The 26,564-nt window shown below is 44.2% G+C and overlaps 1 protein-coding gene across 1 annotated transcript; it reads left to right on the top strand.

The window, feature by feature from the left end:
• Positions 1 to 5,643: 5,643 nt before the first annotated feature.
• mccc1 (methylcrotonyl-CoA carboxylase subunit) lies at positions 5,644 to 24,294 on the top strand. Its single transcript, XM_042339183.1, is given in 20 exon segments — positions 5,644 to 5,723; positions 9,906 to 9,949; positions 10,445 to 10,584; positions 11,236 to 11,331; positions 11,986 to 12,107; positions 12,729 to 12,876; positions 13,972 to 14,093; positions 15,055 to 15,166; positions 15,943 to 15,967; positions 15,970 to 16,023; positions 16,570 to 16,697; positions 16,804 to 16,987; positions 18,056 to 18,165; positions 19,747 to 19,963; positions 20,061 to 20,147; positions 20,708 to 20,757; positions 21,410 to 21,547; positions 21,650 to 21,757; positions 23,085 to 23,156; positions 23,988 to 24,294. Coding segments are annotated over 20 exon segments (2,133 nt in total). The 5' UTR covers positions 5,644 to 5,664; the 3' UTR covers positions 24,105 to 24,294.
• Positions 24,295 to 26,564: the final 2,270 nt, after the last annotated feature.

Below are 26,564 nucleotides of genomic sequence, written 5' to 3'. Positions count from 1 at the left end.
AACGAGCGATATCGAACCATTTAAATTACTTGAATTCATCAGTAAAGCAGACTTAAAGAGACTTGATGCCAAGAGTGTGAATAGATCGAGCCCCACTAATTGTAGTCCTAAATATCTCTAATCTAGGTTTGAGTGAGAAATTCTCCCTTGATGTTGACTGTTTTCAGTAGTGAGACATCCTGTTTCTGATGCCTTTATTTTTGTAGTGGGTTTATTTATAATAAAAAATCTCGATAGCTCACATTGGTACAAAACAGTTCAAAGTTCTTTTGGTTTTTTTTACCACTATTTTTAAAAAAAAAACAATCTAACCACAACCCGCAAGACCTATTGTTTTCTTAAAAATTGGAGGATGTTGGGGAAATTCTTCAATTCAATCTTAATTTGGAAGTTTAATTTTTTTTCCGTCTCAAAAGAACCAGCTTCTAAATCCAGACTGCTCTTAAGCATTTTCCACAATTCTGTGTAATGTTTTACTGGAGATCAAATAGTACAGGTTCAGACGAGGTGGAATTTCTGGTTCTGTTGCACATGCTGTGACCTCTGTACAGTTTCCCCGTTAACACTTCTATTTTTATATAATAAAGTATTTCATCACTTGCTTTACTGTGCAGACTTTCTTTTCGGAAGGATATGACTGATTGTTTGGTGTCGGCCTGGCTCGGATGATAGCTCTCAGGGTTGGAAGGATGTGGGTTCAAACTTTCGAACACTTTAAACTGGTTTTGGTTAGGAAATGGCTTGGCTGGGGCACAGTGCCAGTGGTCTGGGAAAGAGAAAGTAACAATCTCAGAAGAGCTGTAGCTGCCTTCAGAGAAAGCATTAAACCACTACACGTCCACCCCCGCATCCTGGCTGACAATGCCCTAGATAAAATTGGCCATTTTGACGTGGCTGTTCGCGGGACATTGCTGCGTGCAAACTGGCTCTGAGTTCGCCTACAAAATAGTCACTACACTTCACAGTAAAATCCTGGAGGAAGTCTCTGCGTTGAGTGTTAGGGGAAAAATGAAAGGTTTGCCTTCTATGTAAAGAATACCTTTGTGTATATAAGCTTGAGCTAGAATATGGGCTTAAGTCAAGATATATAGAAATTTAATAATCAAGACCTATTTTGTGCACCACTTCTGATTGGTGAATCAGGAGCCTTGCAAGACTTAAAGTAATAGAAGATATCTTGATGGAATCTGTGGGGATGGGGGGAGAAGAGGCCCCAATCTTCAATGACAGCATAGCAAGACTTGCAGGGACGAGAAGGTTATCAGTCTGTCTTTTTTTTCTTGCATTTCTACTCTTTCCTCCCGCATGCACCCACCATCCTGAGCAACGCCTCGACAAGCTACGTCTCTTCAATCTTGAGAGAAACTGATTGAGAGGGGATCTCATTGAGGTGTATACAATTTTAAATGGGATTAAAAAAGTAAACCCAAATCATTACTTTAGGATGCATCGTGTCAGTTGAAGAAGAGAAATGCAGGTTTAAAGTTGTGAAGGGTAATTTCAGGGCAGACACCAGAAGATTTTTCTTTATACAGAGGGTAATCTGGTTGGTATGACATGACTTCTCATAAGACCTTGCTGTGTGCAAACTGGCTGCTGTGTTTGCCTGCACAAAAATGGTCCTTACACTTGACAATAATAATAATAATCCTTACATTTGAAATCATGCCTTATCATGTCGTTGAAACATCTCAAAGTGCTTCACAGAATATATTGTAAAGTGAATCGATTGTAAATTTTGTGGGCAAAACGCAGCAGACAAATGCATACAGGAGTGTCCCACAAACGGTTGTGGATTGAGTGACACAATATTGTTTTGAGGGGAGGGATTATTATCCCCTAGAAAACAATCTACTAGTTGACTTACAATTGGGTTCCTACTTACTGCTAGATAAACAGAGGCGTGTGGAGTAAGAAACTTGCTTAAGATATTGCCCAACCTGGAAATCTCACCCAGGTCCTCTTGCATGCAAGGTGAGCACTCTAACCACTGAGCTACAGATTTTAGTGAAGTGCTTTGATTATGATGATGATGAGCACTGCATCAAATGGGTGGATTGTTTGTTAACGTTCTCCTCTTCTCTTCCAGTGGACCAGTGCATGATGTTTTATAGTTTTTTGGTTCCTGTTATGATCGGGATGATTCTCCTCATCCTCCTGGTCAGTATGTTCACCTGGTGGGTGTTCTTCCGATACTTTCGAAGTGTGGGATACCAGCGGATCTGAGGAGGCGGGCAGAAGCTTGAAGATCCTTTACTCATTTGATGTATTTCTTTTATTTCCGAAACATTTTTTAAAAAATTGAGTGTGCACCTTCCTCTTTTTTACATTTTCTTTAAATTCTCTGGATTGCACTGAAAGGACTGTATAAATATGAGTCGTTGCAGTTCCTTTTTAAAGAGCTGATTCACAATGAGGTTAATGCGTTTCCTCATTTCATGTGTCTTTCCCCGAAATGTGTCTTTCTTCCCGGTGCTAACTAACCACACGGTGGAGGCTTCGGATACAGTGGACTATAAAGTGGAGGCTCTTAGAACTTCCTCAGGGCAATTGAGGTACAGATCAGCCAAGATCAAATAGAATGGTAGAACAAATGTGAGGGGCTGAATGGCCTAATGCCGTTCCTATGTTTTACTATTCCTATGTAAGTGGCTTTACATCTCTACCTTTTTCCTTGTGTTTGAACCATTGTTCTGATCGGCCGGTTTGACACAGGCAAAGGTGTGCAACCAAGTAGCCAGTGATGTCGGATGCAATTTCGATGGATTGATTGAAAGTTCACTGTACAATGCGTTTGATCAATAACCTTCAAGGGAATGATTGTTTGGGTGGTTTTGTTTCTCATTTCTCAATAAAAGGCTGCCAAGCCAATAATCCCTATCGCGTTAGCTCCATCTGTCTGACTAAGTGACTGGATTTGTGTTCAAGATTAATGTGAGTAGTTGGGGCTTACTGTAACCTGCTGCCCAAGTTCTTTATGTCACACACTTTAGTGATAACCATTCTCCCAAGTGATTGTCCTCCCACCCAGAGGACTGTGATTGAAGGGGGATAAATTCAGAACAAATCTGTGGGAACACGACTTCAGTGAGTGAATAGTAAATTTATTGAACAGGCTCCCTGGGGAGTCAGATGGTTGAAGGAGAAAATGTTGTTTGTTTCAAGAACAAATTGGATAGATTTCTGCTAGAAAATAATGTCTGGGGATACAGTATATAGTTTTTGACAAGACATGTCAAGCGACTGCCATCCCGGTGGAAGGTGAAGTAGATGGACTTTTGTCTTCTTTTGCCTAGCAAATTCTTATGTTCTTATTATCCCATTGGTATAAAGCATTAAAGTACAAAACAAGTAAAAAGACTGTGAGCTCAAGCCCAATTTTGGAGAAGGTGGGAGGGGGAGTTGATTGAGCTCACAACCTATATGGAGTCCCGTATCATAGTGGTTAGAGCACTTGCCTCGCAAGTGAGAGGACCCAGATTCAATTCCTGGGTGTATATTCTGTGAAGCGCTTTGAGACGTCTCAATGTAAAAAAGCACTAAATCAAATGCAAGGATCATGATAATTACAATTGTTATAACCTTCTGACCTCAAGACAAGAGTGTCAATCGACTGGGCCGACCTGCCCCCCAGCTTAGTGCTGCTCCACCAAAAGGGAGTGCTTATCAGTCACCTGCAATGAGGCCACAGTGTGTTATCTTGCCAAGGTCATGTCCAAGGCAAACCCTGTCATCCGTTCTCTTGAAACTGCGCCAATTTCTTTCTAAAACATTTTCGTTTAACAATGGATGCAAAGCAACAGGATGCTGGTACCTGGAGGCACACCCACCACTTTGATCCTGATCCAAATCAGGTTGTCATAGACCAGTTGTTCCTTTGCCCTCTCTGTGCTTCCACCGATCTATGAGTCCCTCAAGCTCTCTGTCTCTTAATTCCCCCATAACACCTGGCTGAGAAAACTCGCTTTATATTTTAGCTGGAATCGACCACAACAACAGACTCCATTTATACAGCTGGACAGTTAAAGGTTTGCACTTGAGCTGGGGGTTTGGAATCAAGAAGATTATAGGGTTGGGGGAGTGGGGGTGACCAAAGGTACAGTTAAAGAGGAAGGTCTTGAGAAGGGCCTTGAAGGAGGTGAGGGAGGAGGGAGATCTCAGTGGTGTCTGGCATGTTATACTGAATGGAGGATCATTTGAGGTTAGAGTCCTTGGTGTGAGTGGGGTTACACTGAGTGGCTCATGTGGGGAACAGTAGCAACGTCACAGGGTGAAACAGGCCATTTCTGTTCTGTTGCATGCTGCAAATGGAAGAATCTTGGGGTGTAAACATATTGAGGGATTATAGTGCGGAGGCAGGATAAGGTTGTGATACATGGAGTGGAGAAGGGGCTCAAATAGCCTTCTATTCCTAATTTCCTCCAATTTTATGATCAGATAGCTAATTGGTGTTGGTGCCAGGTAGAGTTCAGATGGACCTTTCAAATCCCATGCGATGTTCCTATCGGCGTATAGAATGTCAAGAATTCTGTGCTGGTTCCTCAATGAAACTACCTGGACCTGACTAGGTTTGGCCTGACTGTGACCTGGAATCAGTGAGAGCATGAGGACTTTGGCAAAGGCCAGGTTAAGAAAGATCATCTGCTGGGAGCAGAGCACATGATAGAGAGTGTAGGGGGGTACAGCTCTGTGTCCTGGAGAAGCTATTGATGGTGAATGAGTATTTCATCTCCCTTCTTCTACTATACCTGAGCAGCAAATAGCTTCTTTTGGCCCAAGAGTGGGAGCCCAACACTTTATGAACCTCACTACAAAACAAATGCGCCTTGGGACGTCCTCCCGACGTGAAAGGCGCTCTGTAAATGCAATGTTGTTGTTGTAATGAGTGGAACAGAGTTCCTAAGGGAAGGGTGCTTGAGGCCAGGACGCTGGGACACCTCNAAAAAAAACACACACACAACTTGAAGGTTGTGAAGGGAGTACGGAAGGGTGGGGGTTCTCTGGAAGGATGAGATCAAAGCGTTTCACAGTGCATATCACAGTAAAGTGTTGTGACCGTATAGCATAGAAGTATACAGCACAGAAGGAGGCCATTCGGCCCACCGCGTGTCTGCGCGGGCTCTTCGAAAAGAGCGTCTCCAAATCAATCCCGTTGCCCCGCGCTCTCCCCCATAGCCCTGCAGACGTGTCCTCTCCAAATAATTATCTAATTAGTGATCTGATTATTTGCAGGCCAATCAGGGCAGCCAATTTGTGCACAGCAGTGCCCCCCCCCACACAGCCATTGAAATGAATGGCCAATCTTATTTGGAGGGGTTGGGTGGGTGAGTGGGGGGTGAGTTGTGGGTTCTGCTACCACCTCGTGGTCTGTCCCTGCAAGTGACGGGTGCCTGTGTTTTATACGTGGAAGTCACGTGGTTGCAACGTGTGGGGCGGGGCCACAGGGGCGGGCTTTAAGAGCACGTGGGCGCCCCGCCCCGCCCCGTCTTGCCACGCCCCCCCCTCCCCGAGCGTGTGTGTTTTTTTAACCCACGTGATTGCCGAGCGAGGGCGGCGGTGGACCTGCGCATGCGCCGCTGGCTGCGCGCGTACGTGGGGAGGGGGGGGCGGGGCTTCTTTTTTTTTCAAACCCGCGAACGGCCGCCGCTCGCGGCTCCGGCACCGATGGCGGCGGCGCTGGGGAGGGCGCGGGCCGCCCGCGGGCTGAGGAGGGCGCTAGAGCAGTGAGTGTTGGTCCCCGGCCTCCGCCTCCCCATGGAGGTGGCGGAGTTATCTCTCCTCCCCACTCCCCCTTCCCCCTCCCCCCCCTCCCCCCCCCCGGCCTTCCCCAGGGGAGAGCGGCAGCTTGCTTTAAACCAAGCCCGAGGCCTGAGGCCTGCCCGGAGCCTGGGGGTGGGAGCGAGAGGGTTTGCTCGGCCTCTGCCCTTTCCCTGGACGGAACTAGCCCGGGCTCGATATTTATCACACACACACACACATATATATATACATACACACATAAATACGAAATAACATGCAACACCAGCAATCATTCCGTTCAAATATAACAGTCCTCTTAATTGCACATAGAATTGTGTAATAATGAACCATTAATCAATAATCAATAACAATTCAATATAACGTTTATTAACCGGTAATTATGTCTAACACGTGCACTTGCCATACATACATAATCTGATGCATACACTTATATAATGAGTAATAGTGCGTATTTAGTGCACATCGCTGTATAATGTAAATGCAAGGATTGTTGTTATTGTCTAATGCGAGGATTATTACCATTTATGTTTTATTGGAATGTATACAGTAAACTCCTGATGACTCGACCCGTGTCTTAACTTGTCACTACCTCTTTGATTGCTGTCAATATACCGGCTGCATTTGCTCATGTATTTATAGACACAGCTAACTCGTCGCTCTGGATAATTCGGCGCCGAGCCTTGGGGTGACTAGTTATCAGGAGTTTACTGCATTGCAATAATGTTGATCCCCTCACCTGATGCAACGTCTCAAATATCTAATGTTAAAATGCCTCCAATGCCTGAGAGGTGTATCGACTGGAATTTTGTATGGACACAGCATTCATTTTGTGCACAGGAGAGTCCCACAAACCGCCATAAGGAAGGGAGACCCTTCGACTGCAGAGGCAGCCCAAATACTGTCCTTGTCCAGTGTCTGCACTTGCTCTTTATTTTTAATAGGGAGGGGGGAATTTTGGCTCCATAATTCAAATTGCCAATTTGGCTTGCAGGCGGTTATCTCTCTCACTTCCATGTCAGAAGGTCACGGGTTTGATTGAACCTGCTCATTTGGGACTTTGAGTTCACGGCCCCAGGCTCACATCCATGACAGTACGGGGGGGGAGGTTTTTCACTATCAAGAGGTTCCTGTTGGTTGTTAAATCAAGGTCCTATCTGCCTTTACAAGTGCCTTTGCAGATGTAGCACTATTCAGAAGGGAGTTTGTCCTGGTCAACAATCCCCCTAATAAATGGGTCATTCACCTCATAGGGGAAGGTCACATTTGTCGCTCCCAGTGTTTGCTACCTATTTCCATCAGGAGTCTGTACTTTAAAATTGCTATAGAATTGGGAGCTGTAACTTGTTGCTGTGCTCTGCATTCTTTCACTGCAATTTAAAATCCTTTTTGATAATAGAAATATTAGTGTGTTACTTTTGGAGCATTGGAAATGACTGGACTCATTCTTAGGCTTAAGGCTTGCCCCCTCTCTCCCCAACCCTTTACATAATGTGGATCTGTTCCACATTTTCAGTAAGAATTAATACATTCATGCAGCAACAATTTGAGAACTGTTTCTTTTAGTAACCTTCTTCCTGACCTTGTAATAAGATACTCTTTAACTCTGGTTAAAGAAAGGACAAACTTAACAGAGTATGGTAACTAGGGCTTGCATTCAGTAAAGGACGACTAGCAAGATGAGGTGTATTCAATATAAACTTGAAAACTAAATTTCCTGTTTGTATTGTAAAAAGATCATCCTCACAAATGTCGTCGCAGATTTGATGGGCCGAAACTGTCCACGTTTCTAAAACGTTCAAAATGAAGTCACTTTCCTTGCAAACTTAAGTTTTGCCTTTGAATTACACAGTCACTCCACTTTACATTATATGCCATGAAGCGCTTTGAGACGTCCTCCTGACATTAATGGTGCTGCTTCAAATGCAAGGATTTTTTAAATTAAGGTTGTGACATTTTTGTGTATCTATATATACACTTGTCCCCTCAAATTCCCCCGATTTGAAACAAGACCATTGCTGTGTTTAAGCATAGTAGGGGTTAGCACAATATTTTGATTGTGTGTTTCAATGGTGACATTGCAGAGCATGTACATGCATACTGAAATGAGTTACAACATTGGGATTTCATCCTTCAAAGTACTTGACAAATTTCAGAAGCCAAAGTACTTTGAAAAACATGTTGAGGCCAATGCAGCCCCAAAAAGGCATTGTTTACCTTGCTTGTCTCCCAGGAGGATCGTAGCCAGATCATTGGAACATAAGAACATAAGAATTAGAAGCAGGAGTAGGCCATTCGGCCCCTTGAGCCTGCCCCGTCATTCGATAAGATCATGGCTGATCTTCTGACCTAAGCGCCTTGGGACGTCCTCCCGACGTGAAAGGCGCTCTATAAATGGAATCCTGTTGGTGTTGTAACTCTAATTACCCGCCCTGTGGAGTCCTGTAGCTCAGTGGTTAGAGCACTCGCTTTGCAAGCGAGAGACCTGAGTTCAATTCCAGGCAGAGGGCGAAACCTTGGGCAAGTTTCCTTACTCCACACAGAGCCTAATAATAATCCCTCCAAAACCAAAAACAATAATAAATTGGTCATTTTCAATCTACGACTGTTTGTGGGACATTGCTGTGCGCAATTGGCTGCCGCGTTCGCCCACAAATATACAGTCAATTCACTTTACAGTGTGTTCTGTGAAGCGCTATGGGACGTCCTCCCGACGTGAAAAGCGCTATATCAAATGCAAGGATTATTATTATTATATCCCCTAATCTCTCTATATTTTAAAAATCTATCAGTAGTAGTTTTGAAGGTGTTCAAGGACTGAGCATCTACAGCCTTCTGGGGGAGTGAATTCCATAAATTCACTGCACTCTGAGTGAAGAAATGTTTCCTCAACTCTGTTCTAAAAGGCTGACCCTTAATTTTAAGACTGTGACCCTGGTTATAGATTCTCCCACCAGGGGAAACAGTCCCTCAGTGTCTACTTTATCCAACCCTTTAAGGATCTTATATGTTTCAATAAGATCTCCCCTAATTCTTCTGTACTCTAGAGAATACAGCCCTAGTTTATTCAGCCTATCCTCATAGGTCAGTCCCCTCATCTCAGGCACTAACCTAATGGATCTACGCTGCACCCCCTCGAGGGCAAGTATGTCTTTTTTTTAAATAAGGAGACCAAAACTGCACACAATACTCTCGGTGCGGTCTCACCAAAGCCCTATACAGTTGCAGCAAGACTTCCCTACTCTTGTACTCTAAACCTTTTGCAATGAACGCTAACTGCCGTTCGCCTTCTTAGTTGCTTGCTGCAAACTAACTTTTTAACTTTGGTGTACAAGGACACCCAAATCCCTCTGCACACTAACACTATCTAATCTCTCTCCCTCTAGAAAATAATCTGTTTTTCTACTTTTGCTACCTAGGTGAATAACTTCACATTTCTCCACATTAAATTCCATCTGCCACCTACTCGCCCACTCCCCTCGTCTATCTATATCCCGTTGCAATCTTTTTGCATCATTCTCAGAGCTTACTCTCCCACCGAGTTTAGTGTCATCCGCAAATTTAGATACGTTACATTCAATGTCTTCGTCCAGATCATTGATGTAAATTGTAAATAGCTGAGGCCCAGCACTGACCCTTGAGGCACTCCACTAGTCACATCCTGCGAATTCGAGAATGACCCGTTTATCCCTACTCTGTTTTCTACCCGTTAGCCACTGTTCAATCCATGCTAATATGTACCCATTAATCCCGTGGGCCTTAACCTTGTGCCTTTTGTGTGGCACTTTCTCAAATGCCTTTTTAAAATCTAAATATACTATATCTACGGTTCCCCCTATCTAGCCTGCTAGATACATCTTTAAAAAACCCTAAAAGATTAGTTAAGCATGACTTCCCTTTTGTAAAGCCATTAGGCACTTGATAATGCAGTTGTGCATTGCAGTGACATTTTCTTTTAAACAGACCTACATATGTTTAAAGAGCCAAACAATGTGCTCAAAACTTACTCAGTCTGTACCAGCTGTGAGTAGTGCTCAGAAGGTTGCTAAATGGTTGCGGAATATGTCTTGGCTGACTGCTTTAAGAAGCTAAATGCAGTTAATCATTTCTATCTTATTAAATCCTTTCCCCCTGCTTAAATCTCACAGGCATTGGCTATGGACGCTGGGAATTGTAAGATACGCCTCAACAGGTACTGTTTTTTTGTCTTCGTACATTGTTGTCTTTGTTTCTAGTGCTGGCTATACTGATGAATTGAATAAAATAATAATCTTTGCATTTGATAAGGTCAGTCACATGAGGAGCGCGTCTCAAAGTGTTTCACAGGATTTACTGTAAAGTGTAGTGATTGTGTATTTTGTCGGCGAATGCAGCATAATTTTGCGCACAGCAATGTCCCACAAACAGCCATGAAATCAGTGCCCAATTCTATCTGTGGGTTTATTGGCCAGGACACCTTGGCAAGCTCTCATCTCTTCGAATATTGTTATCGGTTTAAACTCTTAACTAGAACACTGTGTACAATGATTGCCATTATTTTCTTTTGGGCTTATGTGCTTTTATATGGGTTCAGTATTGATGAACAAATATATGCAGCCAATTGGTTTTGTTTATGGTTGATCTGCTGTGATTTATAAACTGAACGGCTTCCTCCAGTCCGTATATTGAGTTTTGTTTTGTTGTGCAGGCAATGGCAGGATCGAGAAAGTTCTGATTGCAAATCGGGGAGAGATTGCCTGCCGGGTGATGCGCACGGCGAAGCGGATGGGTGTGCGCTCCGTAGCAGTTTACAGCGAAGCAGACAAAAACTCCATGCATGTGGCAATGGTACGACACCATGTAGGCGTTTTTACAGCGCCAGGAACAAAGTCAGTCACTCTATATTGTATGCTGAATTGTCTTAGTCTGTGAGGTCATTTTGTTTTAAAATTTAACGTTGTGCAGAATTATACAAACTTGTTGACGTTGGCCTTAATTTAGACTCATTTTCCTTACGAACTGCAGAAAACTGACTTCTAAATAAAGCCTGAATTTATGAATTTTCCCTAACTCTGTGCTATTCAAAATTGTTAAATAATGGTCTGAAGACTAAGACCATGTTGAATTTCAGGCTTCTAGCAACAGCATCAGGTACCACTAGGTTAGGGATTCTATCTGTGCTGTACGATTCTATGTCAGTGTTGGCACTCAAGAAGGGAAATGTATGCTGCAGGGTTTACCATTGAACTCTGATTTGTGGTATCTGCCAACTGTATGTCTTGCAGTATTTCAGTCTTTAGAGAATGTGAGAACGGGAAGCTGGGCTTATTGAAGCAACAGCTTGGTGCTATAATGGGAAGGACGGCAGGGCGGATATTCTGAAAGGATGAGATCGAATGGGCCAAAGGACTTTCTTCATCCAAACCTCTCTTGATCTCATGAAGTCTGCGTGACTTCATGATTCAGGTGATTCATTGTAATCTGAATGTTATTCACCAGGCGGATGAGGCTTATCACATAGGACCAGCGGCTTCCCAGCAGAGTTACCTGAACATGGAGAAGATAATCCAGGTGGCCAAATCAGCAGCGGTCCAGGTAACTGACCGTGTTGAGTAATTCTGCATTCCACATTCTAATAACCCTCTATGCTAAAAGAAAAGACTTTCACCGACATTGGGAGGGCTGTGAATGCATAATCAAATGCATATCAAATGCAAGGATTATTATTATCATTATTTTATAAACTGAGTACTCTCTCCCACACAGCAATGTTTAAGTTTAACAGGATAGTTTAACAGGATAGTTACCACACTAGCCTCACGGTTGTTCTTCTGTCAAATATATTCTTGAATTCTCTTAATTTCCAACCCCACCTGTGTTCCAGTAAATCTGTCCCTTAACTCAGCACCATTCCCTGGGTAGGCCGGTCTACTAACTGCCCCTGTAGATGAGTGTCCAGTATAATGGATTAATCAGTCATCAGCACAACAATCACGGGCAATTATTATTGCTGATATTCCAATAATGTGCACTTATATAGCGCCATACAATTGGGAAAACATGTCAAAGCACTTTCTAGGTATAGTGGGATTGCCATGCAAGAGTGGGAGCATAACTGGAGCCACTATATTGGATATAGTCAGTGTATAGGTGTGAATGTTGAAACTGCAGTATAGGTTACAGTATTCTAATGTGACTTTACTTTATGACTGTCCCAATCATTGGGCTTGTCTTCTTGTGTCCTTGTAGGCCATCCATCCAGGCTATGGTTTCCTTTCAGAAAACACAGAATTTGCAGAGTGGTGTAAAAAGGAGAACATCATCTTCATTGGACCCCCTTCATCAGCTATAAGAGACATGGGTATCAAGAGGTAGTGGAATGTAGCATGTGGAGCCCCGGTAACTGGGAAACAGACTATGGACAAATGGGATATAGACTAGCATAAATAGAAGAATCCATTTTCTAATAACCTTATAAAAATGGCCACACAATTTAGAAAAGTAAGTTTGTTGAAGTTCGAGCTGGGATCTGCGAGCTCCCAGTATTGATCTCCAGGTTTCAGGATGCCATAATCTTTTAATTCTTAACATGTTCCACTCGTCGGTGAGTCAGAGAGCACACATTTAAGATCATCATCAAAGTAAGGGAAAGGTTAAGAAAACTTTTTTCACACCGTCACTGGACGTGGAATGCCCTGCCAAAAAAATGGTTAAAGCAGAATCTGCAATTGCTTCTCAAAGGGTATTAGACATATATTTGAACAAAGATAAATACAAAAGAGCGTATTGGGTAAAGGGTAAGGAGTGGGACTAAATGGCTAACTCTTACAGAGAGCTGGAATGGCCTCCTTCAGAGGTGTAAAATTCTATGATTCTGTAGATTTTTTAAAATGTATTGTGAAAAGTGTAAGTACTTTGGAATTGACAAAAGTATTACAGAATTACTTTGTACATATTCCAATTGCTTGTGTCCATTTGTTGTTCCTACTTAGTACGTCAAAGTCTATAATGTCAGCTGCTGGTGTGCCTATAATTGAAGGTTACCATGGAGAAGAGCAGTCTGATCAACGTTTAATGGAGGAAGCCAAAATAATTGGGTTTCCTGTGATGGTCAAGGCGGTTCGAGGTGGAGGTGGGAAGGTAGGACATTCTCAACATTGGGCTGTTTCATCTCATCCTTCCAGAATACCCAACCCACCATTTTCCCCATCACAACAACAACAAAATTACATTTGTAAAATGCCTTTTAGGTTGGGAGGATGTCCCAAGGCGCTGAACACTTGGGGATCATGACCCGTGGGTGGGGGCGGGCACAGTGGGATGAGGGAGGGCAGAGACGTGGGAGGCTGGCTGAAGGCACGGAATCAAACTGCTTTTTAAATATTGCAGCATGCTGGCCTCATCCCATCCCCCCTTCCGAGTAGCTCTGTTCCAGTCGTTAATTACTCTCTGCATAAATACTTACTTCCGGGTGTCTGCTCTGAAATTGCCCTTTGGATAACCTAAAACTTCCACTCTTGTTCTACTGTCTCAGTGCATTGGAAGGTATTGTTCTGGGTTTTGAATCTCATTTAAAATGTTATACACTTCTGTAAAGTCTCCTGTGTAAGACATCCTGTCAAAACTCAAGAGCTCTAGCTTGTCTAACCGTTGCTGATGGCTCATTTATCTAACACTGGGGAGCATTCTTGTTGATCCCCTTTGCGCTGCCTCTAGGGCTTGGGCAGCCCCTTTATGTCATGGGTGCTAGATGAACACAAACAGTGGACATTCTCTGTGAAAAGCAGTCATTGAACTGCCCTTTTCGTGAGGTACCGGCTCAGCCCACCCCCCCACCACCCCCGCCGCCATGAGTTTGAGGTTTTGGTTGCCATGAGTTCAAATGAAGAATGGATTGTAAAAAAAACTGACTGCATCAGTGAGTTCCCCTCATTACTGAGGTGCCCACGAGGTGATGCTTAGCTCTGCCTTGATGTCATGGAAAATATAATTTCTTTTCTCCAGTAGTGTCTTTAATGCCCACCTGAAAACAGTCAGATGGAAATTGATTTAGAGTTTCATCAATGTTGGCACCATCAACAGAGTAGCAATTCTCCAGTACTGCCCTAGAGAATCAGCCTAGGCTGACTGTGGGTTGGGACCCAGAAGCGAGAGTGCCACAAACTCAACAAAGCTGACACATCCATTATGTGCTGCACGGATATTTGGGAAGGTTTATTGTGTGATTCTATCTAGGGGATGCGTATTGCTCGCTCAGAGGCTGAATTTTTCGACCAGCTGGAATCTGCACGAAGGGAAGCGAGGAAGTCCTTCAATGATGATGTTATGCTAATAGAAAAGTTTGTGGACCGCCCAAGGTATGAGGTTAATCTTTGAAAGCATGTATTTTATTGTCGTATTTATCCTTCTCCCTGGGACAGCCTAGTTCTTATTAATGATCTAAGACAGGTGACTTCTAACACTCTAACATTATCTGTTTCTGGGTGACCTTCCTGCAGTCCGAGTCTGGAAAGAGTCCGGATTTGCATCTTTGGGAGTTGTTACTTAAGGCTTTCTCTTTTAGACCCATTTTGTCCAGTCCCACTCACTTGATTTAGAAATCAGTTGAAATGTGCTGCTCAAATTTTCATATTTGCATGCAATACCAATGACTAAAATGCATGGTTCACTAACCAAGTGATGATGCTGAGCATGTTTTCACTAGAAAACAATGAGATATAGGCACAGGAAGAGGCCTTTCGGTCTGTCAAGCCTGTTCACCAGATTAGAAGATTTAATTCCATTTCCATGCCTTTTCTTCACATCCATTAATTCTCCTAAACATCCCAAGCTGATTCTGCCTCTTAAGCCTGGGCCAATGTATCGCGTGGTCTCACAACCCTCTTTCTAAAGAAATCTTTTGTGATCTCGCTTTAATTATTATAATAATAATCCTTGCATTTGATATAGTGCGTCTCAAAGCGCTTTACAGAATATACTATAAATTGAACTGTCTGTATATTTTGTGGGCGAAACGTGGCCGCCAATTGCACACAGCAGTGTCCCACAAAGAGTCATGGATTGAATGACCACATTTTTTTTTGAAGGGATTACGGAAAAACGATCCGCCAATCTTGACTAACAACTGGGTTCCTATTTACTGCTAGGGAAACAGAGGCACGTGGAATAAGGAAACTTGCCCAACGTTTCGCCCTATCTGGGAAACGAACCCAGGTCCTCTCGCTTGCGAGGCGAATGCTCTAACCACTGAGCTATAGACTCTTATCTGTTGGCGAGGCTGTATTGTGGTGCCTGAAAAACTTCAATTTGTTTTTGCAGACATGTGGAAGTGCAAGTGTTTGGTGACCACTATGGAAATGCCGTTTATTTGTTCGAGAGAGACTGCAGTGTGCAAAGGAGACATCAGAAAATCATTGAGGAAGCTCCTGGGGTAATGGATATGATGTCGGAAGGTTGCATTAGGATAAATTAACAATACATGTAATTTGATTTTTGTGGAATGTGATATTGTTTAATAATAATAATCCTTGCATTTAATATAGTGCCTTAGTCAGCTGCAGGATTCCACTAAGATGTCAGTGTGTATAGAACAATTCTATTTCGGTCAGCATTGCCTCTAACATTCACTTGTACTAGCATCTGTATTGCTTTTTTCCAGAGTCCATAGATCTTTATCGACAAAATACAATCAATCCACTTTACAGTATATTCTGTGAAACGCTTTGAGGTGTCTCAATAACGTGATAAGACATAATATCAAATGCAAGAATTATTATTATCTTGCTTAGCGAACTAATTTTATTAATATTAATTTTTATCATTATTTATTTTGCCCTTTTCATCAAGGCATTCTGGGATTCCAAAGCCCTGGCTCCTGACAACCTGAGTCTATTAATATCTGTAATTAGTTAAGTAAGCTGCATCCCTCTGGGGAGTGAGTGAGTACTCCATTCCAGACACATGGGAAATTTAGGTGGCCTACCTATACGGAATTCATTCTGGCTTGGATACTCTAAGCTTGTCAATGGGTTTCCGCATGTATCAGGCTGACCNAAAAAAACACACAACTCTTATTTTTTTAAACCAGTCTTAAATTATAATCCTTTATCCTTGAGCCCAGTGAATATATGGAATAAATGCTATATTGTTTTATATTGTGGTGAATATCATTTCTACAGAGTTTGTTTTTGGTCCTTTCCTGTGCAGCCTGGAATCAGTGCTGAGGTGAGAAAAGATTGGGAGAAGCTGCTGTCCGGGCGGCCAAAGCTGTTAGTTATGTAGGAGCTGGTAAGTGATCTGCGAGAACCAAACCCTCCAAAGCAAGTTAAGAATTGATTGGAAATGTTGAGGGAGTATCTCTCTCCCAGTGTCCTGGCCAATAATCTCCCAGATAAAATCAGTTATTCACTTCATGACTGTTGGTTGGACAATGTTGTGTGCAAATTGGCTGCACAGTCACTACACATAACGGTATCCTGTGAAGTGCTTTGAGGCATCTCAACAAGAAGGTGCTATATCAAATGCGAAGATTATTATTAATATAACATTCGTACAGTGCATTTTGTGCAACTGAAAAGTCTCAAAGCGCTTTACAGAACACGATTAGAAGGAAATAAATACATAAACATATAGGAAAGATCCAGAAAATGCCCATTTGCCCATTAAGTCCAATCCCAGGAGAATCGCTTCCTGTAATCCCTCTACAAAATGCTCTTGTTCCACCAGCTTGTTTGTTCAGAGTGCAAGTCAGTAGAATCACATGTTGCAGTGAAAGCCCTTGAGTTTAGACCATGGCCAAAGGGGGCTTCTAGTCATTTGGCTTTTGTTTTTCAGGGACGGTTGAATTTATCATGGATGCTAAGGATAATTTCTATTTCATGGAAATGAACACCAGACTGCAGGTGGAGCACCCAGTGACTGAGATGGTAACAGGAACTGACCTTGTGGAATGGCAGCTGCGGGTGAGTGAGAGATCATATCTATGGTTTCACAGCATGCAAACTTGTGACACAGTGTTGGCTATCGCTGCCGTTAGGGTTTTAATGGGGCTGACGTGCCTCCCCGCAGGTGGCTGCTGGCGAGAAGCTACCCTTGATGCAGGACGAGCTCTCTGTGCAGGGCCATGCTTTCGAAGCCAGGATTTACGCCGAGGATCCAGACACTGACTTCATGCCGGGCGCAGGGCCTCTACTTCACCTCTCCACACCTGCACCGGACACATTTACAAGAATTGAGACTGGAGTCAGGCAAGGTATTGCACATATCCTAAACAACAATAACAAATTGCATTCACACAGCACCTTTCACGTCGGGAGGACGGCCCAAGACGCTGGACAGTCGGGTTTGAACATAAGCTGTGGGTTGGAGTCAAGAGGGTTGGAGGGCAAGGGTGATGATGGGAAGATGACGGAAGGCACAGTCGAAAAGGTAGGTCTTGAAAAAAGGCAAGGGAGAGGGTAAGGCGGAGGGGTTCTGGGATGGAATTCCAGAAGGTGGATACAGAGGGCTAAAGTTCAGATGGTGGGGCGAGCAGGGCAAGGCAGGGAAAGTCCAGTTTTCGCCTGGTCTGACAGTTTATTAGATCACTACAGATCTTTTTATCCCATTTTCCTGCCTCTTCTCCACACCCCTATCACACTACCTGCTGAGTATCTGTCCATCTCCCTTTTAAACATCCAAGTAGATTTTGCCTGTGTGTGACTTCTGTGGAAGTGCATTCCACATTATCACAACCTTCTCTGCTAAGAAATGTTTTCTGATCCCACGCATCACTAAAATAAACAGTCAATTGACTTTACAATATATTCTGTGAAGTGTTTTGAGACATCTTGAAGATATGATAAGGTGCTATAATCAAATGCAAGAATTATTATTTATTGTTATAACCAGCATTTCTCTAATTACAATTTATACATTTTTTACTAGTTCCAGTATATAGTTTGGGACATGACATGTGCACATGATGGCCAGAATGGTGGAAGGCGAACTGAACGCACCTTGGTCTTCTTTTGTCTAGCAATTCTTTTGTTCTTAATTTGAACAAATACCGCTTGTTCTTTACCAGAGGAAGAGTCGTTCACTCCCCTAGCTTGTTAATTCCTTTCATTATTTTAAACTCCTTGAATCAGATCATCCCTAAACCTCCTCAGCTCCAAGACGTTCTATTTCAAGCACTTCCATCAGATTCAAAGGAACATTCTCAAATGGCCCTTTTAATTTCTTCACCTTAAGCAGACTCCCCCGCGCCCCCATTCCACACACAAAAATATATGTATATATATATGTAGGAATATGTTTTATTTTTTCTGCCCCTTTTCAGGTGATGATGTCTCTGTGCACTATGACCCTATGATCGCGAAGCTGGTAGTTTGGGGTGAGGACCGCACGGCAGCACTGAGCAAATTGAAGTATTGCTTGCGTCAGTACAACGTAAGCCACTCACGACAAGCAGGGAGGGAGGGAGGGTGTCTGCTGTTTGAGTGATGATAATTACTGAGTGATAAAAGTTGCTGGTGCAGATCCTGCTCTGCGATAACTTACCCGTAAGTTGTCCTTGAAGAAAGGACTAAGCTCACATCTCAGCTGTGCTAGGGCAATGCTGCCGCTCCACATCCACTGCACAGCAGAATAAACTACAGCATCTTGTGGTTACTCCCAGCAATGGGAATGACCCCTTCCCCAAACTTAGTGGTGTGAATAATGTGGTAGAGGTTATAATTATCACTTCCCCAAAAAGTGCGGCCGACATATCAAGAAATTTTGGTAGTGGACTTCCTCCTACTCCCAGCACTCTCCCATCTTGCCCCCTCCCCCTCCCATCTTGCCCCCTCCCTCTCCCATCTTGCCCCCTCCCCCTCCCATCTTGCCCCCTCCCATCTTGCCCCCTCCCCCTCCCATCTTGCCCCCTCCCATCTTGCCCCCTCCCTCTCCCATCTTGCCCCTTCCCCCTCCCATCGTGGCCCCTCCCTCTTCCATCTTGGCCCCTCCCTCTTCCATCTTGGCCCCTCCCTCTCCCATCTTGCCCCCTTCCTCTCCCATCTTGCCCCCTTCCTCTCCCATCTTGCCCCCCCTCCCATCTTGCCCCCTCCCCTCCCATCTTGCCCCCCTCCCGTCCTTCCCCCCCCCCCTCCCGTCCTTCCCCCCCCTCTCTCCCGTCCTTCCCCCCCTCTCTCCCGTCCTTCCCCCACCCTCTCTCCCGTCCTTCCCCCACCCTCACTCCTGTCCTTCCCCACCCCTCTCTCCCGTCCTTCTCCCCCCCTCTCTCCCGTCCTTCCCCCCCCTCCCGTCCTTCCCCCCCCTCTCCCGTCCTTCCCCCCCCCTCTCTCCCGTCCTTCCCCCCCCCCTCTCTCCCGTCCTTCCCCCCTCTCCCGTCCTTCCCCCCCTCTCTCCCGTCCTTCCCCCCCCCCCCCCTCTCCCGTCCTTCCCCCCCACATCCTTCCCCCCCCTCTCTCCCGTCTCACGTCCTTTTCCCCCCCCTCCCGTCCTCCCACCTTCCTCTCTCCCGTCTTTCCCCCTCCCCCCCCTGTCCCGTCCTTCCCCTCCCCCCCCTCTTCTTTCCTCCCTCTCTCTCCCGTCCTTCCCCCCCCCTCTCTCCCGTCCTCCCCCCCCCCCCTCCCGTCCTTCCTCCCCACATCCTTCCCCCCCCCCCCCCCCGTCCTTCCCCCCAGCCCCTCTCCCGTCCTTCCCCCCCTTTCCTCTCTCTTTCCTGTCCCCCCCATCTCTCCCTTCTTGCCCCCCTCCCTTATTTGCCCCCTCTCCCCCCTCTCTCTCGCTTCCTCCCTCTCTCCTTTCTTCTCCCCTCTCTCCCTTCTTGCCCCCTCTCTTATTTGCCCCCTCTCTCCCTTCTTTCTCCCGCCCCCCTCTCTTCCTCCCACCCCCGACTTCAGGTCCCCCAGCCTTTTTGCGCCACCATCTTTGTTGCCCCCAATCATTGCCTTGACAATGGCTGATTTGAGAGTCTGGCTGTGGAAGTCTATGTCGCTTTGATTCCCCCCCCCTGTGTTGTGACAGATTGTAGGTCTAAGCACCAACGTCGATTTCTTGCTTAGCCTGGCCACACACCCTGAATTTGAGGCTGGAAATGTGCACACTGACTTCATCCCGCAACACTGCAATGACCTGTTCCCAGCAAAGAAACCCCTCAGCAGAGAGGTCCTGTGCCAGGCAGCTCTCGGTCACATATTGCAGGAACGGACTCAAACCAACACGTTCAGAGCACAGTCACACGGTAAGGATTCCTTGTGTCCCGTCTGTACCCTGAATGTACCAAATTGAGCAATTTTGTGACAATACAGAATCATTGTTGGTTCTGAATTATTTTTCAGATCCTTTTTCTCCATTCGCCAGCAGCAATGGGAGGAGGTTAAATGTTGTGTACATCAGAAACCTAACACTACAAGATGGAGAGAACAGTAAGTCATCTAATATTTTGCTACTACAGCTCTCTTCTCTTCAATTAAACCTTTTTAGGAGATTTTTTAAAGAAAGAAGGAACTTGCATTTTAATGGAGTCTGTTGCATTGAAATATCTGAAAGCAGTTTAGAGTAAATATCTGTTTGATGTTCAACGTGTCTTGGCCAGTGCTGATAACTCTGTGAATATATATGTCTGTTATCAAGGAAAGATAAATAAATCTACTGCGCTGTCTCTGTCTCCCCCACCCAACCCAGAAAACATGGCCTGTGCTGTGGAATGCCGAAAAAATAATAATAATTTGGTCACTCAATCCACGACTGTTTGTGGGACGCTGCTGTGCACAATTGGCTGCTGTGTTTCGGCCACAAAATATAGTCAATTCACTTTACAGTATATTCTGTGAAGTGCTTTGAGACGTCTTGAAGACATGCTAAAGAGGCTATGTTAAATTTAAGGATTATTATTATTATGATATTGTACATAGAGCCAGCATATCAGTGGATAATATTTTTGTTTTTGTTTCCTTTCTCCTTCCCTAAACCATCGCTCAAACAGAAGTGGATGTGGCTGTTGAATATAACCATGATGGAACCTATAATGTGCAGGTAAGCTGACTTTCCCCCCCCCCCACAAGTCACATATGACTGCTGTAACATCAGCATCCTCATGTGTTTGTTGTATGTAGGGAAGACAGTGTGCTGGATGAAATGCCTCCTAACTGGCCTTTCACAATCAGAAACTTGAGTTTTTGGGGTTTTCTAGACTATCTTTAAGCATGTCATAAAGGGTATGTTCCTGTATTGGCTGTGTTGACCCATCCACTTCCAGCGAGCTCCAGCCTGCTCCACGTCCCTCGCCCAACCATCGCGGGTTGGGCCTCCAGCCTCTCTTCCCCCACCCTCTGGAACTCTATCCCACGGTCACTCTGCCTTGCTCCCTCTCTTGCCTTCTTCAAGGAACGTCTCAAGACCCTCCTCTTCGAATGCGCTTTTGGTTGCCCTCCTACCCCCGTCCTCCACTCCTCCCAATCCCAACCCCCAAATTAGTCAGGTCCAATTCCCTGACTGTCCAGCGCTTGGGGCGACCTCCCAATGAGAGAGGTGCTATACAAACGTCATTTGTTGTCTGCTATAGCTCTACGATGTTATTAACTCAATAAAACTAGGTTTCAGTTGCACTTAAGAGTCCCATGTTTAATTCTCCCGGGATTCCAGAGCTCTTCCCCAGATTTACACTCACACTTTAATTATACCTCAGATTGATGGACAGGTGTTCCACGTGTTTGGGGAACTGATCCAGGAGCCACATGCCACGTATCTGAGCTGCTCTATCAATGGAATGGTTTCCAGGCCCAAGTTAGTTATCACAGATAACAGTCTTCATCTGTTTTCAAAGGTAAGGCTTTTCTTTTTGGTTTCAGGCACAAGCAAAACATTTCAGCTCTTTTTCCCCCCCATTTCACAGTGTTGTTGAATGTTGAAATGACTCTTATTACAGGAGGGAAGTGCCCAGGTTAATAGCCCTGTGGCCAAGTATTTGACCGGAATCGATACCTTTGTCTCTCAGGGAGGAGCAGTGGCACCAATGACAGGAACTATTGAAAAGGTAACCATTGCACCCATTGAATTGAAGCCTTTTGAGGCGATCACTAAAATGTGATCCCTTTTTGAGGATCATCTCCCCCTGGCTCGGCATCATGCACCGCCACTGTCAAGTGCACTGGGATGCAACCCTGCGTGAGGGGAGCTATATAAATGCAAGTTGCTGTGTTATCATTTGCTTTGCAAATGTTCTCTATTTGCCACTTGCTGTGAAAGAGCAAACGAGATCCTGAGTAGGAGCCCATCAGGACCAAACGTGAGTCTGATAGGTTCCCACCACATCTAATTGTCTATTATTTTTAAGAGGTTGTGAAGGGCAGGATTAGGGCAAACACCAGCGAATATTGCTACTCCCTGGGTAATCAACAGGTGGGAATGAAACCGACCTGTCCAGGTGGTTACTGCGAGGACTACCTGAATCAAGACTAAGATAGACAGCTATTTCTTACTTTCAGAGGTCACCTGAAGGCTTACTTCTTGGAATGCATTTTGGGTCTCTTTCCCCTTCTCACCCTCTTCAACTCCCCACCCCCGTTCGGGTGCCTACCCACCAGCTATGTGAGACGCTTTGAGACAGACTTCAGATGCGAAAGGTGCTATATAAACTGTATGGTCTTATAGTTGAAAGTTGTGTATTAAGTGCAATGCTGAGGGAGCGGGAGGACTGTTGATAAATGTACAAGATATCATTGTCCAAAGGTTGTCATTCTGATAGAAATTTGGAACGTTGCAAAGGCTCACAAACCATAAATAACAAGAATAATGTAGTCAACAATATTGTATTTGATTAGAGGTAATCTTTTGGAGGGATTTTGATGTGCTCTCTGCTTTCCCAGCTTGTGGTTTGTGTATAACGGGTTCCACAAAGTGCCACTGTTGGTTGTCACAGTGAGGCATTTCTGCCCATGGTGAGTGACAAGTCAAACAGAGGTCACCTCAAACTCTGGGCCCTGTGTATGTGTCTGAACACGTGATAAGATTGTCGCATTTTCTGTCACTCAGACCCAAAGAGAAACAGGACAGGGAGGGAATAGTTTTGTCCTTGCTGCTCGAGCCTTTTTAGTGCTGACGGAATCTGTGATGTCAAACACAAAGCAGATCACGAGCACAGCCACTCTATTGCACTTACACAACAATACAGAGTTTAAGTCATTGACATTTCAGCAGAGGAGTCCAGGGCTCTCCTGGTGAAAGTTTTTTGCTTCATTGTTTATCTAATTGATTTGAATGGCGTGTTGGGCTGCATTTTGATTGCCACTTGTGCGGAATATAGTGAGGGCATTTTTGCTTTATTTGGACAGTCCTAATAATGAGATGGTTCTATTTTCAAGGTGTTTGTTAAGGAGGGTGACCTGGTGCAGATTGGGGATCCTCTGATGGTGATGATAGCCATGAAAATGGAGGTGAGCAACGCATCCTGTTTGAGCCCAATGCTAAAATACCCATCTTATAATCAGCATTTCTCTTTATTCAGCTATTGCAGGTATCTCGAGCTTCAACTTGACATTGATCATGTGTAGGGGTGTCTGAATCATCCCCAACTAGACAATGGAAGCTTTATCAATGAATATTATTTACAGCCTTTCTCTAAAAGACATTTCCTGTTGACTGCTCCATTCTCTTTCCCGCCCCCCCACTTCCACCCAATCTGTTTGCAGTGACTATATATGTATAAGCAATGTCCGTGGCTCTTGAAGACTTGTCTGGGAGAAGTTATTGAGCGTGATTGCGCAAGAGAGGCGAAATTAATATCCACATCGTTTAGTGATGAAATCACTAAAGCACACCTGGGTTCATGACCCCATCCATTAGGGTTGGCTCAATCCTATTGCACCTCTTGAGCTCAGTAATGTCCAGGGATCAGTTCTCTAGTAGCATCATGATGTACTTGTTGTTTTCAAGCTGGAGCTATTCACCAAGTTGTACCGAAATAGAAAACTAACCATTACAATTCAAGCCAAGAGGTCTTCTTAAGTCTGCCAATTAAAATGGCCACAAACTATTCATTGGAGCACTTATGGTAACTAATACAGTAAGCTGTTTCATCACCATGGGATGCCGTATTTAGACTGATTGGTAATGGATCTTAGTGCCAAGACACATATCGTTAGCAAGATTATTATTAAACCACTTTCAAGATGTCTTCTTTAAAATAAAATACGCATTAGCGCACCACGCAGACCGATTCTGGTCAAACCTGGTCGTCCCAGAAATTATTTCCCCTCTTTTCACAGCACACCATCCGAGCTCCAAAAGCAGGCGTAATTGAAAAGGTTCTGTTCAAAGAGGGATCGCAAGCAAACAGGCATGCTGCATTGGTAACGTTTGTAGAGGAAGAGGATTCGAAATGAGTTTGGCTGCCTTAATCTGCCTTAATCTGCTTTAGGAACTAGCGTTGTCGTGATTCCCCTCCGATGATCACTGAGTGAAGTTACACGCTCCTAACTCCACAACTTGAATGGACTGTATATTAAAATGAAGAGTTTTATATCCATACTTTTAATGAGCCTGAAAACCCAACAATAAATAATTATGTATTAATTTGCGATTTATAGAGTGTGATGTTTTTACTCAAATAAGTTGTACACTTTACATCTATAGAGTCTCACACGAGCATTCTTGTGATAGTTAATTCTGGTGGTCACAATGATTATGTGAATAGCATCCATTATATAGAACAGCTAACCTCCAGTGCTCTCTTTCGTTCTCATTCAACATTTCAGTGGCATAACAATTCAAAACCGCTTTACGTTGATAAATATCTAGGGAAATAGCGATGGATTATTTCCACTGGTTGGCACAGTAAGAAACATTTAAGATCATAGCTAAAAGGATTTAAGGGGGGGATCGGAAATATTTCTTTACGTGGACTGTTTGGACTGTGCAATTCTGTCTGCCATCATCTAGTTCAGGCAGGGTCCATGAACTATTTTGAAAGGGAGTTAAATAGACGCTTGTAGAACTGGTTGATTAAAGTGATTGAGCAGAAGAGTGAGGTTTACACTACGTGGCTCCAGTGGAGAAAACAGCAACACAAATTTGATGGGCTGAATCTAAAAATAATCTTTGCGTTTGATATAGGGCTGTAAAGTGAATTGACTGTATATTTGTGGGTGAAACGCGGCAGCCAATTGTGCACAGCAGCGTCCCCGCAAACAGTCACGGATTGAGTGACATTATTATTATCAGGCGAGTTAGCTTCCCAATGTGCACATGCTCCGCTGGCTAGTACAAATGCTGATAACACTGTTATCTAAAGCGACTTTGAATTAGGTAGAGACTGTTGATGCAAGATAGCAGAGGTACACGAGGAAGATGCACTCACATTGCTTTGCACTCATCAAGCAGAGCAACGCGTTCAATCTAAACAACAATCATGATGTGTAACGCTACCAAATTATATTGGAGTAAGGGACTTTAAATGTGTTGTTTCTCTTAATTAGATATAGAGTAATATCTGGAGTCCTGTAGCTCAGTGGTTAGAGCACTGGCCTCGCAAGCGAGAGACCTGAGTTCAATTCCAGGCAGAGGGCGAAACCTTGGGCAAGTTTCCTTACTCCACACAGAGCCTAATAATAATCCCTCCAAAACCAAAAACAATAATAAATTGGTCATTTTCAATCCACGACTGTTTGTGGGACATTGCTGTGCGCAATTGGCTGCCGCGTTCGCCCACAAATATACAGTCAATTCACTTTACAGTATATTCTGTGAAGCGCTTTGGGACGTCCTCCCGACGTGAAAAGCGCTATATCAAATGCAAGGACTATTATTATTATTATATGATTAAAAGTCTATAGAAGTCTGTTAAACCTTTATTCTATTATACTGAGTTATTTGAGGAACGCTTTTTAGCTTTCATAGGTGCTGTTTTGTCAAAAATCAGTCTACAGATCAAACTCACACATTTTTGCAGGAATATTTATTCCCGGGCGGGGCAAAACCTTAGGCAAGTTTCCTAACTGCATGTGCATCTGTTTAAGTAGGAAACTGGTTGTTAGTCGATTGTCAGATCGCTTTCTGGCTGTAACATTCTATGATTGTAGAGTTGCTGTATAATTCTCCAGTGAGTATGTACGAGGCAATTTCGAGACTCCACTTGCTATCATACAAGTATGGACGAAGCTGTCATTCACAATGTGGTGCAGCAATGCAGTGTTATTCCCGCATGCTAAAGCTTCCAATAGAAGCCAGACTGTGCAGATGAAGCAGCGAGCAGAAGAGGTGCTCTCCTTGGATGAACAGAAAGTGACTGAAAACACCAATACTTAACAATGTGGAGGAGCCGATCACCTGTGAGATGTTTGAGGCTGAGGAACACATAACCCAACCGAAACAAAGAGACAACAACAATAATAATACTTTTATTTGATATAGTGCCTTATCACGTCATTGAGACATCTCAAAGCGCTTCACGGGTTGCACTGTAAAGTGAATTGACTGTATTTTGTAGGTGAAACGCAGCAGACAGTTTGCTTATAGCAATGTCCCACAAACAGCCATGGAATGAGTGACCAGTTTTTACTTGGGGTAATCTTGGCCAGGACACTGGGAGAGAGAAATTTTCGAATAGCACCGTTGGATCTTTAACATCCACCTAAACAGGCAGATGGGACTTCAATTTAATATCTCATCTGAAGGACGGCACCTCTCAGTGGGTCGGTAGGTTGTGGGTTCGAAGCACTGTGTCGGGACTTGGAATCACATAGTCTTGAGAAGACACTCCCGACACCACCACCCCAGCGTTGTATTGGAGTGTCATCTTAAACGATGTGATTCCAAGTCCCGAGATGGGACTTTAAACCCTGAAC

This window comes from Callorhinchus milii, unplaced genomic scaffold (genome assembly GCF_018977255.1).
Source record: "Callorhinchus milii isolate IMCB2004 unplaced genomic scaffold, IMCB_Cmil_1.0 Scaffold11, whole genome shotgun sequence".
NCBI lineage: Eukaryota > Metazoa > Chordata > Chondrichthyes > Chimaeriformes > Callorhinchidae > Callorhinchus > Callorhinchus milii.
The sequence above is the reverse complement of the archived record's forward strand: the minus strand, read 5'-3'. Positions and strand labels throughout refer to the sequence as shown.